The sequence below is a fragment of the Vulpes lagopus genome, chromosome 8 (genome assembly GCF_018345385.1).
Source record: "Vulpes lagopus strain Blue_001 chromosome 8, ASM1834538v1, whole genome shotgun sequence".
Taxonomy (NCBI): Eukaryota; Metazoa; Chordata; class Mammalia; order Carnivora; family Canidae; genus Vulpes; species Vulpes lagopus.
Genome location: NC_054831.1, coordinates 67,567,804 through 67,581,232, shown reverse-complemented (window position 1 = coordinate 67,581,232; position 13,429 = coordinate 67,567,804). Strand labels below are relative to the sequence as shown.

General features: G+C 39.2%; 1 protein-coding gene across 2 annotated transcripts in view; it reads right to left on the bottom strand.

The window, feature by feature from the left end:
* Positions 1 to 13,429, bottom strand: part of YME1L1 (YME1 like 1 ATPase) — a 46,424-nt gene that overhangs the window by 31,071 nt on the left and 1,924 nt on the right. For both annotated transcript variants that reach the window (XM_041765733.1, XM_041765734.1), the window contains exon 2: positions 5,333 to 5,464. In XM_041765733.1, the coding sequence (XP_041621667.1) occupies positions 5,333 to 5,464 (132 nt within the window). The remainder of the gene's footprint in view (positions 1 to 5,332; positions 5,465 to 13,429) is intronic.

Sequence of the window (13,429 nt, the reverse complement as noted above, 5' to 3'; positions counted from 1 at the left end):
TATACCCTAAAAACTATAGAACACTTCTGAAAGAAATTGAGGAAGACACAAAGAGATGGAAAAATATTCCATGCTCATGGATTGGCAGAATTAATATTGTAAAAATGTCAATGTTACCCAGGGCAATTTACACGTTTAATGCAATCCCTATCAAAATACCATGGACTTTCTTCAGAGAGCTAGAACAAATTATTTTAAGATTTGTGTGGAATCAGAAAAGACCCCGAATAGCCAGGGGAATTTTAAAAAAGAAAACCATATCTGGGGGCATCACAATGCCAGATTTCAGGTTGTACTACAAAGCTGTGGTCATCAAGACAGTGTGGTACTGGCACAAAAACAGACACATAGATCAATGGAACAGAATAGAGAACCCAGAAGTGGACCCTGAAATGTATGGTCAACTAATATTTGATAAAGGAGGAAAGACTATCCATTGGAAGAAAGACAGTCTCTTCAATAAATGGTGCTGGGAAAATTGGACATCCACATGCAGAAGACTGAAACTGGACCACTCTCTTTCACCATACACAAAGATAAACTCAAAATGGATGAGAGATCTAAATGGGAGACAAGAGTCCATCAAAATCATAGAAGAGAACACAGGCAACACCCTTTTTGAGCTCGGCCACAGTAACTTCTTGCAAGATACATCCACAAAGGCAAAAGAAACAAAAGCAAAAATGAACTATTGGGACTTCATCAAGATAAGAAGCTTTTGCACAGCAAAGGATACAGTCAACAAAACTAAAAGACAACCTACAGAATGGGAGAAGATATTTGCAAATGACATATCAGATAAAGGGCTAGTTTCCAAAATCTATAAAGAACTTATTAAACTCAACACCAAAGAAGTAAACAACCCAATCATGAAATGGGCAAAAGACATGAAGAGAAATCTCACAGAGGAAGACATAGACATGGCCAACATGCACATGAGAAAATGCTCTGCATCACTTGCCATCAGGGAAATACAAATCAAAACCACAATGAGATACCACCTCACACCAGTGAGAATGGGGAAAATTAACAAGACAGGAAACCACAAATGTTGGAGAGGATGTGGAGAAAGGGGAACCCTCTTACACTGTTGGTGGGAATGTGAACTGGTGCAGCCACTCTGGAAAACTGTGTGGAGGTTCCTCAAAGAGTTAAAAATAGACCTGCCCTACGACCCAGCAATTGCACTGTTGGGGATTTACCCCAAAGATTCAGATGCAATGAAACGTCGGGACACCTGCACCCCGATGTTTCTATCAGCAATGGCCGCAATAGCCAAACTGTGGAAGGAGCCTCGATGTCCATCGAAAGATGAATGGATAAAGAAGATGTGGTTTATGTATACAATGGAATATTACTCAGCAATTAGAAACGACAAATACCCACCATTTGCTTCTACGTGGATGGAACTGGAGGGTATTATGCTGAGTGAAATAAGTCAATCGGAGAAGAACAAACAGTGTATGTTCTCATTCATTTGGGGAATATAAATAGTAGTGAAAGGGAATATAAAGGAAGGGAAAAGAAATGTTGGGAAATATCAGGAAGGGAGACAGAACATAAAGACTCCTAACTCGGGGAAACGAACTAAGGGTGGTGGAAGGGTAGGAGGGCGGGTGTTGGAGGGGAATGGGTGACGGGGCACTGAGGTGGACACTTGACGGGATGAGCACTGGGTGGTTTTCTGTATGTTGGTAAATTGAACACCAATAAAAATTAATTAAAAAAAAAAAACAATAGAGATTTGGAAAAACCCATAAGAGACTGAGAGGAAGAAGGGTTCTGGATGGATATGCTAGTTATCAATCTATTGTCTCCTAGCTTCTCTTAATCCTTTTTGTTGGCGCCATGAACAGTGATCTGGGTTCTTCAAATATTTTTTCTTTGACAGCTGGGACAATGTTAAGCTTTGTCACTAAAGAGCACTGGAGACCCTGGAAGAGGAAAGTGTTTTTGCTCCTGGTTCTGGTGTGCTCATCCAGCAGGCTCCCATCTGTAACACCCATGGTTTCTCTAGTATCTGGTTGCCACCTGTGTAGCTTCTCTAAAACTTGGCTCCTACAGTAAACAGTGGGTAGCCGTAGCAGCTTTTCCAATAAGAGACATTCCCATGAACAGCTTTCCCTGAGACCCTAGATGGCAGATTCCCTTCAAGTGCAGCTAGCATGACACCAGTGACTTCTCAGCCATTCAGTGAGCCATGTCCTCTTTTCCAAAACGGTCATGACCTTAGCCTGCCAGTGAAGAACTCTTCTTGCGACGCCCTATCTCAGTCCTAAGTGTATTAGCTACTCCTTAAATCAGCTAGTTCTGTATATTTTAGAGTTTATTACTAACCAATCCCTAGTTATTCTAATTCCCTATAAAAATAGGGTTTTAAAAATATTAAACCAAAAGATTACACTAATTTTTGCATTAAACTTCCACTGTTCAGATGATTATGTGGCTTCTCTCTCCTGGTTGGAGTCAGACTCATAAAAAGGGGCTGAATCCACTAGAAGTTTGAATACACTGGAATGGGAGGGTAGCTGAGTTTGGACATCTTAATTTAGAGGTCCCAGAAATTCTCTCCAGAAGGGTATTTCAACAAAGCACTTAATAAATTACTTCAAAGATTTAAAGAGAATTTAGGGTTGGAGACATATTTGGGAGTTATCAGGTTGCACACGCACACACATACACACATACTTGTTAGGGGAAGATATGAAAATGGGTAACATGACCTGGGAGAATGCATGCGTAATGAAAATTGGGTCAATTATGGGGCTGGCAATAAAACACAAGCCAGCAAAACAGAAAGAGAAAAAAACCATCAATCTAACATCACTAAATTCAAGGGAGCATTCTGAAAGTAGTAATTATTCAACAAGGCCAGATGCTGAGGAAAAGTTGTAAAGATGTGGCTTTTTAAAAAGGCCTGTATTTAGCATGAAGGAAATCAACTTTAACAAAGTGAGTCTGTAAAATGGTACAAAGTAGCAGTCAAACTATGATGAGATATAGTATGAATAAAAGTTTACCAAGTACCATTACAAGTTCAGACTACTATTTTGAGATATCTGAAAGCAAAGGGAAAATAAGTCAGTAGCTTTGAAAGAAGTTGAAAGGAAGGTTTTTAAAATTGCATCATGGAGTGGATGTTTGGATAAGCAAGACATAATGAAATCAAGGGGGTTAAGAGTAGAGATGAAGCAGGATGCTTAAGGAGAAAGAAAATGGTTCTGTAAAGCAATGAAGAACACTCACTGAAGACAAACAATAGAGCTAATGAGGGTGTATAAGGTTAAGAACACCGATTCTGTATTTGAGACCATTACTCATAAGATCATCGGCTTCTAGAGTTTAGCTACTTTTCAAGCCCCTGACCTAACAAATTCACTTAACGAAATAGTCTTTAGCAATGCAGAGAGTAAAAATGATGTTTCTTATAGCAAAAAAAAATTGGCAACAATATCCAACAATGGGATATCATACAATGAATACTTTGAAGTCATTAAAAATAAAGAAAATGTATGGCATAACAAGACCATAAGGACTATTAAATGAACAAAGGAGGATCTAAGTCAGCAATATTCAGAATGACTCAATTATAAAATTAAAAAGTACAGGGCTGCCTGGGTGGCTCAGCTGGTTAAATGTCTGACTCTTGATCTTGGTTTGGGTCTTAATCTCATGGTCCTGAGTTTGAGCCCCACACTGGGCTCCATGCTTGCACATACAGCCAACTTCAAAAAAAAAAAAAAAAAACACAAAACAAAACAGAAAGCATAAAAGACAAAAGAGACTTGATAATATAAATACAAAATGTTGAGGATCCCTGGGTGGCTCAGCGATTTAGCACCTGCCTTCAGCCCAGGGAGTGATCCTGGGGTCCCGGAATCGAGTCCCACATCGAGCTCCCTACATAGAGCCTGCTTCTCCCTCTGCCTGTGTCTCTGCCATTCTCTGTGTGTGTGTGTGTGTCCTTCATGAATAAATAAAATCTTTTTTAAAAAATGTTAATAGCATTATCTCTGGGGAACAAGATCACAGGAGAATTTTATTTCTTCCACCTATACAGTATTTTCCAAAATTTCTAAAATAAACACCATATTGCTATATGTACCAATTGTGTTACATGTATTTTTATAAGGCAGGCTCTCTTGAACTATAATGTAGGAGAAGGTTATCACCGCAGTAGAAAGACAATGGATTGCCTATAGAAAGAAGGAATACATAAAGACGTTGAAGATAAACTTTTCATGTAATTAAAATTTTATCCCAAGACTGACCCCAACCCTCCCAAGAAGTGACCACTTTCAACTCCTACTCTACTGTTCTTTGCCACAGTCCCTGACATCAGGACTAACAACATAAGGTACTTGTGGATTAAAGAGGTTTTTAGGAAATTTAACTACAGATTATAGTGTTTTCTATGAAAAATATATTCTGAGCAACATGCAGCTATCTTACTAATAAACCCTTTAAACACCAAGATTCCTAGGCTGCGAATTCCCTGTATCCTAGGAAACACTGGTTTTATAACTCTCTGAACACTGAAAATAGTTTCATAGCTTATATATTTCACTTTCAGGTATCTATATTCTAATTGTTCGATTACACTGAACACTCCTATATCGCAGTAGACAGTAACTTCTTACATTCTATGTTCCTTGAGACTTAGGAGGCAACTATGATCAGTTAATTATGGGTTCACTGCTAGTGCTGGAACAATACAAAATATCTAAATGGTATCATACAACTAATAACCTAGGAAATGAACACCAAATATACTTCTACATGAATTTTTTTAAGGTAGGCTCCATGCCCAACGTGGGGCTCAAACTCATAACTCTGAGGATTAAGAGTTGCCTGCTTAACCAACTAAGCTAGCCACGCACCACTGCCACATGAAAATTTTAATAAACTAAATGTTAAAGAATAAGACTAAGTAGGGATCCCTGGGTGGCGCAGCGGTTTGGCGCCTGCCTTTGGCCCAGGGCGCGATCCTGGAGACCCAGGATCGAATCCCACATCGGGCTCCCGGTGCATGGAGCCTGCTTCTCCCTCTGCCTCTCTCTCTCTCTCTCTCTCTCTCTCTCTCTCTCTGTGTGTGTGTGTGACTATCATAAATAAATAAAAATTAAAAAAAAAAAAAAAAAGAATAAGACTAAGTAGCTTTCCTATATTCACAATAAAGCCAAAATTAGACATCTGTAATCATAAAGGAGATAAGCCGAAGACAGAAATCCCTTGTTACAAGTGCCTAACCACAGAAGGACATTTCAGACATGTTTACAACATATTAAATAAAAAATGCTATTTCTCACACAATTAGCGTAAAAACTATTACCTCATTGCCAGGAGCCTCATGCTCTGGAACTACATCTCGATGCTGGTTTTGCGAAGCTGACGCACTGACAGAAATAGATGTGGTTTTTGGTGAATGGAAGGCATTGATGAGGTGACTCAGAGGAACTGTAACCTAAAAGAAAAGTTGAAATTAAATATTGTGCTTTTTGGGATCCCTGGGTGGTGCAGCGGTTTGGTGCCTGCCTTTGGCCCGGGGCGCGATCCTGGAGACCCGGGATCAAATCCCACGTCGGGCTCCCTGCGTGGAGCCTGCTTCTCCCTCTGCCTGTGTCTCTGCCTCTCTCTCTCTCTCTCTCTCTGTGTGACTATCATGAATAAATAAAATCTTTTAAAAAATAAATAAATAAATATTGTGCTTTTTAAAATTAGAAAAACTTTTTTTTTTTTTTTTTTTTGAAAAACTCTTTTTATTGTAAGGTCATGGGATTTGTAAAAAGTTACACATCCGGGGATCCCTGGGTGGTGCAGCGGTTTGGCGCCTGCCTTTGGCCCAGGGCGCGATCCTGGAGACCCGGGATCGAGTCCCACGTCGGGCTCCCGGTGCATGGAGCCTGCTTCTCCCTCTGCCTGTGTCTCTGCCTCTCTCTCTCTCTCTGTGACTATCATAAATAAATAAAAATTAAAAAAAAAAAAAAAAGTTACACATCCATTGTATATCAGAACTCTACATTAAAAATGTAAATACTTGAATTTATTGCAGGTAGGAAAAAACAGGCAAATTCCTCTAGAATGGTATTCTGGCTGTATGAACCAAATGTATTAAAAATATATTTTGGGGGATCCCTGGGTGGCTCAGTGGTTGAGCATCTGCCTTCAGCTCAGGGGGTGATCCCAGGTCCAGGGATCGAGTCCCATGTCAGGCTCCCTGCATGGAGCCTGCTTCTCCCTCTGCCTGTGTCTCTGCCTCTCTCTCTCTCTCTCTCTGTCCTTCATGAATAAATAAAATCTTAAAAAAAAAAAAAAGAAAAATATATTTTATTTCCCATCAATCTAATTTCTAGTAGTTTATTCTACAGAAATAATCTGAAAAGGGCTTATATATGTACAGATGACAATTTTCATCAAAACATTTAAAAAGCAGTGGAAAGGTAGAAATGTCCACCTTTAAGGGAGTGGGCTAAATAAATGATACCACCACAAAATGAAATATTTCAGACTTAAAGTAAGCATATATCCAGAATTTTATTCTTCTCAACTTCCTCACTGTACATCCTGTTCTCATCCTCTTCTAAGTCACCAAAATCTATATGTAGATTTTCACAATAGCCCTCCTAACTACTCTCCCTGAACTTGTTCTACTAAAAACAAAGTCAGATCTCACTACTCCTCTGCTCAAAACCTTCCAATGGCTTTTCTTCTCACTCACAATAAAAGCAAAAGTCCTAAGCACTGTGACATAGAAAGCCCTCTATAATTTTTTATTAGTTCTCCAAATTTACCCACCACTATGTTCTCCTTCATCCTCTCTTCTCCAGACATACTGGGCCTCCTTGCTGTTCCTGAGACATATTTAGCAAACCCTCACCTCAAGGACTTTGCATTGCTTTTATTCACTGTTGTCTAGCTTGCTCTCTGACTTTCCTCAGTTCTTAATTCAAAAGCCATCTTTTCCCTAGCCAACCTATTTAAAATTGCAACCCTCCCCCTGCAAAAATTTCTTATCCCCTTTTACTGCTCCATTTTCTCTTCTTGACATTTTCAGTATCTAACATACTTTATACATAATCTACTTATTTATCTGTATGTTGTCTATTTCTTGTTTCTCTCAACCAATTCTGACACCAGCTGGTTGTTTAACAATCCAATTCTATAACTAATTACCCAGTGTCATGCAGAACCTACAAGTTAAAGGCTCAACCGCACAGGTCTGTTCCCATTTCAGATACCAGCCACAAGTCTCAAGCCATTCATATTTTTTATCTACCAGCTATAAATCAGGGTTTCCTACAATCTCCTCCCCAAGCTTGATAATTTGGTAGAACAGCTTACAGAGCTAAGGAATGTACTTTACATTTACTGGTCCATTATGAAAGACAGAAACAAACAGCCAAAGAAAAAATAGAAAAGAAAGGAAAAAAAAGAGGGAGGAAGGAACAGCCAGGTGGATAGGTACATAAGGTTACAGCCAGAAGAGTCCAAAACAAAAGATATGGAGTGTACCATCCTTCTGCATGGTGAATCTTTGCACTGTATCTCACTGTTTAAAGAGTTTTTATAGAGATCAATCAATCTCAGGCCAGTCTTCCCCTCCCAAACGCTAGCAGGTTAGGGCTGAGAGTTCCCACATCTCATCACTAGGTCTTCCAGGTGACCAGCCCAGCCCTGAGGCTGTCCAAAGACCCTATCCTAAGTCACCTCATAAGCATAAATCCAGCTGTGATCCAAAGGGGTGCCTTAAGAATAAGATAATCCTGGGCACGTGGGTGGCACAGTCAGTTGAGCATCTATCTGCCTTAGGCTCAGGTCATGATCTCAGGGTCATGGGACTGAGCCCCACACTGGGCTCCGTGCTCAGCAGGGAGTCTGCTTCCTCTTCTCCCTCTGCCTCTCTCCCATCCCCTCTCTCTAATTAATTAATTAATTAAAAAGAGAGTAAGATATTCCTACCACATAGGAATTCCAAGCGTTTTAGGAGCTCCATGACAATAGAAATGGAACAAAGACCAAATATTTACTTTGTATCATATACCAACAGTTTCCCACTAAAATATAAGTTCGATGTGGCAAGGGATTTTTTTTCTATATTTTAATTCTTTTTTTTCTCTATTTTATTTATCTAATAACAACTATGTAATTATTTAAAGTAAAATTGTTAACAGAAAGAGTGTCCCTGGAAAAAGACAGATATAACTTTCCTGACATAAAGCCTCCTAGCCAACTTGTGAAAGAATATAAGAACAGCCACTACCAGGCCAGGATAATCTAACCATGTCAGGGACAATAAATCAGTGGTAAAACTCCAAGTTCAAGAGTGACACATATTCTTGAGTTATCTTTGCAGGATCTAAAATCCCTTTGAGTACTCAAGATACTGAACCACCTGGAGCCAGAGAACTGATGATACTATCCCTTGCTGGCCTTTGTGACTCTGAGTTGGACTCAGTAACTTTAAGATGACTTTTGCCCCAATTCCATGATGTAGTCCCTACTGCACAAGCCTCACCATGAGTATGTATGAACCCTTACAATAAAACTTTTACAATCAGGTTATTCAGGAAGACACTAGTGGTCTTATTAGGAAAGATGCCTGGTGTTCTCCTTTACTTGTTTCAAGTAAGACCTTTCCTTTTCCTATTCTTTGGCTTGCCTGTGTCTTTTGGCTTCACGTTCACAGAGACAAACCCAGTTTTCCATAACAAAAGGCTTTTACACAGTACTTATGTAGCTTCCATACTTTATATTTTTCTCTATTTAATTCATACTGTGTCCCAGTGCAACACTAATGCACACAGCAGATGCCAAATAAATACTTCTTGAATAAATGAAAGAATTAAATGGGTTCCTACCATATAGGTACATCTCATTTTATCGTTGCTTCACTTCATTGCACTTCACAAATACTGCATTTTTTTTTTATATATAAATTGAAGGTTTGTGGTAACTCTCCATCAAGCAAGTCTTCTGGCACCATTTTTCCAACAGGACTTGCTCACTTCGTGTCTCTGTCACATTTTGGTAATTCTCAGAATACTGCAAACTTTTTCATTATTATTATATTTGTTATGGTTGCCTATGAATTTGATGTTAATACTGCAATTGTTTTGGGATGCCACAAACCACACCTATGTAAGACACTGAGATTAATCAATTAACTGTTGTGTGTGTGTGTGTGTGTGTGTGTGTGTGTGTGTTGACTGCTCCTTCCTATCTCTCTCTCTCCTTAGGTCTCCCATTCCCTGAGACACGACATTGAAATTAGGGCAATTAATAACCCTACAATGGCATCTAAGTGTTCAAGTGAAAGGAAGAGTCACACATCTCTCACTCTCAAAATCTAGACCTGATTAATTTTGATAAGGAAAGCATGTTGAAAGCCAAGATAGGCCTCTTATACTTTGCCAAGTTGTGCATACAAAAGAAATGTTCCTGAAGGAAATGAAAATGCTGTTCTAATGAAGACACAAATGATCAAGAGCAAAATGGCCCTATTGCTGAAAGTTTTAGAGGTCTGGATAGATGATCAAACCAACCACAACATTCCCTTAAGCCAAAGCCTAATCCAGAGCAAGGTCCTAACTGTATTTAATTCTATGAAGGCTGAGAAAGGTAAGGAAGCTGCAGAAAAAAAGTCTGAAGCTAGCAGAGGTTGGTTCATAAGGTTTAAGAAGCCATCTCTCGGGCAGCCCTGGTGGCGCAGCAGTTTGGTGCTGCCTGCGGCCTGGAGTGTGATCCTGGGGACCTGGGATCGAGTCCCGCATCGGGCTCCCTGCATGGAGCCTGCTTCTCCCTCTGCCTCTCTCTGTCTCAATAAATAAATAAGATCTTTAAAAAAAAAAAAAAAAGAAGCCATCTCTCTAACATAAAAGTACAAGCTAAAGCAGCAAATACTGATGTAGAAGCTATAGCAAAATTTCCAGGTCTAGAGAACACTGGTAACTAACAAAAGTGGCTACACGACACAGATTTTCAAAGTACAAGAAACAGCCTTCTATTCTAGGATGCCATCTAGGACTTTCACAGCTCAAGAGGAGAAATCAATGTCTGGCTTAAAAGCTTTGAAGGACAGGCTGACTCTCTTGTTAGGAGCTAATATAGCTGACTTTGAGTTGAAGCCAATGCTTGTATCATTCTGAAAATCCTAGGCCCTTAAGAAGAGTACTAAACCTATGCTGCCTCTGCTCTACAAATGGAAAAACAAAGCCTGTTTGACACAGTATCTATTTACAATATTTACTGAATACTCCAAGACCCCTGTTAAGAGACCTACTGCTCATAAAAAAAAAGATTCCTTTCAAAATATTACTAATCATTGACAATGTACTTGGTTACCCAAGAGCTCTGTTGGATGTGTACAACCAGATTAATGTTGCTTTCATGTCTGCTAACACAATATTCATTCTAGCCTATGGGGTCAGAAGCAATTTTGACTCTCAAGTCTAATTATTTAAGAAATACATTTTGTAAAGGCTACAGATGCCATAGTCCATGACTCCTCCTAAGGATCTGGGCAAAGAAAATTGAAAACTTTCTGGAAGAGGATTCACAATTTTAGATGGCATTAAGAACATTTTCATAGGAAGAGGTCAAAATATCAACATTAACCAGGGTTTGGAAGAAACTGATTCCAAACCTCATGGTTGTCTTTGAGGGGTTAGAGGAAGTAACTGTAGATGTGGTGGAAACAGTACGAAAATTAGAAGTGGACTCCAAAGATGTGAGTGAAGTGCTGCAATCTAATGAACATGGATGAGTTGCTTCTTATGGATAAACAAAGAAAGTGGTTTCTTGAGATAGAATCTACTCTTGGTGAAGATGCTGTGAAGATTGTTAAAATGACAACAAACAATTTAGAATATTACATAAACTTAGTTGATAAAAAAGCAGCAGTCCAATAATTAAAGAAGTTCTATTGTGGTCAAATGCTATCAAATAGCATTATATCTTACAGAGAAATCATTCATGAAAGGAAGAGTCCATCAATATAGCAAACTTCATTGTTGTCTTATTTTAGGAAATTGCTATGGCCACTACCCCACTATCCTAATCAGTCATTAGCCATCAATTGTGAGGCAAGACCTTCCACCAGCAAAAAGATTATGACTTGTTGAAAGCAAAGATGATGGGGGAGCCTCAGTGGCTCAGTCTCTTATGCGTCCAACTCTTGATTTCAGCTCAGGTCATGATCTCAGGGTCCTGAGATCAAGTCCTGTGTGGGGCTCTGCATTCAGCAAGGAGTCTGCTTGAGATTCTCTCCTTTTCCTTCTCCCTCTGCCCTTCCCTCTGCTGCGTGCATGTGTACTCTCTCTAAAAATAAATACATGTTTAAAAAAACACACACACACAGATGATAGCATCTTTCAGCAATACAATAAAGTATTTTTTAATTAGAGTATTAAATTTTTAGACATATATTATACACCTAAGGGACTACAGTATAGTGCAAACATAACTTTTACATGCACTGGGATATCTAAAAATTCATTTGATTAGTGCTACTGTAATACTTGCTTTACTGTAGTAGTCTTGAACCAAACCCACAGTATCTTCAAGGCATGCCTGTCTGCTAGGTTTTGTATTATGCGCATTTTACATTATCTCATTTAACACTTTTAACAGGCATGAACAATATTATTTACTTCCTATTTAATTGATGAAGACAACAAGAATTTATATAGGTTCAGTGGCATGTTCAAAGTCACACTCTGCAAGTTAAGTGTATGAACAAGATTCTAACCAAGATCATCTGACTCTAGATTCCAGTTAGACTTTTTTTTTTTTTTAAGATTTTATTTATTTATTCATGAGAGACAGAGAGAGAGAGAGAGAGAGAGAGAGAGAGAGAGGCAGAGACACAGGCAGAGGGAGAAGCAGGCTCCATGCAGGGAGCCCGACTTGGGACTCGATCCCAGGTCTCCAGGATCACGCCCTCGGCTGAAGGTGGCGCTAAACTGCTGAGCCATTGGGGCTGCTCCCAGTTAAGACTTTTCATCCCATAGTTACCGATACAGAAATAAATTCATTGTTATAAAATGAAAAAATTGTTAAACTAATGTAAAACTACATCTTTTTTAAAAAGTATGCATACACATATTTGTGGAGAGGTAAAATGTATGAGGAATATATTCTAAAATATGATGTCTGAGCAATGATATTATGGAGGATTTTTATTTTCTTATTTGTATTTTTCTTTTTGGAATTTTTGGCAATGAGCATGTATTATTTTTTAGGGTGAGAAAGAATAAGTTTTTTTTTTAAACTACAGGTATCTTTTAAGATTTTATTTATTTATTTGACAGAGAGAGCACACAAGCAGGCAGAGGGAAAGGGAGAAGCCTCCCCCACTGAACAGGGAGCCTGATGCAGAGCTTGACCTCAGGGCCCTAGACCCAACCCAAAGACAGATGCTTAACCGACTAAGCAACCCAGGAACCAACTTATTTTAAGATACATATTTTCTGCCTATTTCTCTGAAAAGCTTTCTTTCAATTAGTTATATCTCTTCTCATCCAAAAAAGGATTCAAATTAGTAAAAGATGGTTTGATCTCTCCTCAATGAAAAAGTTTGCCTTTGGTATCTTTCCTAACTTCACAGTTTAAATTCAAATGATTCTATTCAATCAACTAAGCAATCAGGAATTACAAATGCTTATCATCTTTCCAAGCATAAGGGTCTTATATGAGCCCAGTTAAGCCTACCTACAGCACACAAAATACCTTCAACATCTCTACCAACATCACGTCCCACTAACCCTCCATCCAGCTGATGATAAATTCTACTAAAATTGAGTCTTAATATAAACTTCTTGAACTTCAGTTTTAAAAGGTTTACTTCTGTATTCAACAGGCCAGATTAGACTTCTTTTAAAATAACTGGTAGGACTTCTCCAGATGTAAGTGAGCATGCAATACGAAGTTACTCAAGAAAGAGGGCAGAAAGCTATCAACAAAAAGAGTGGAAGGGAAGGGACAAAAGCAGAGAAGGAATATGTTTTGTTGGGATCCCTGGGTGGCGCAGCGGTTTGGCGCCTGCCTTTGGCCCAGGGCGCAATCCTGGGGACCCGGGATCGAATCCCACATCGGGCTCCCGATGCATGGAGCCTGCTTCTCCCTCTGCCTGTGTCTCTGCCTCTCTCTCTCTCTCTCTGTGACTATCATAAATTAAAAAAAAAAAAAAGGAATATGTTTTGTTTTGTAAAACCAACAGTTCCAACCAAGGAGACATGGTGTTTCACCTCAGAGGCCCATGGTAGGTGTGTCTCACCTGACAGCCCCTTATGTGAGCCAGTATGAGCTGGACTGGCCCTTAGGAACTGCAAAGAAGTCCCTCTGAGCAGTCCTGCAGTTACCTTTAGCTCATTATGATACCAAGATCTCCTAGAGGCAGAGTTTTCCACCATTTTTTTTGAACATACAATGT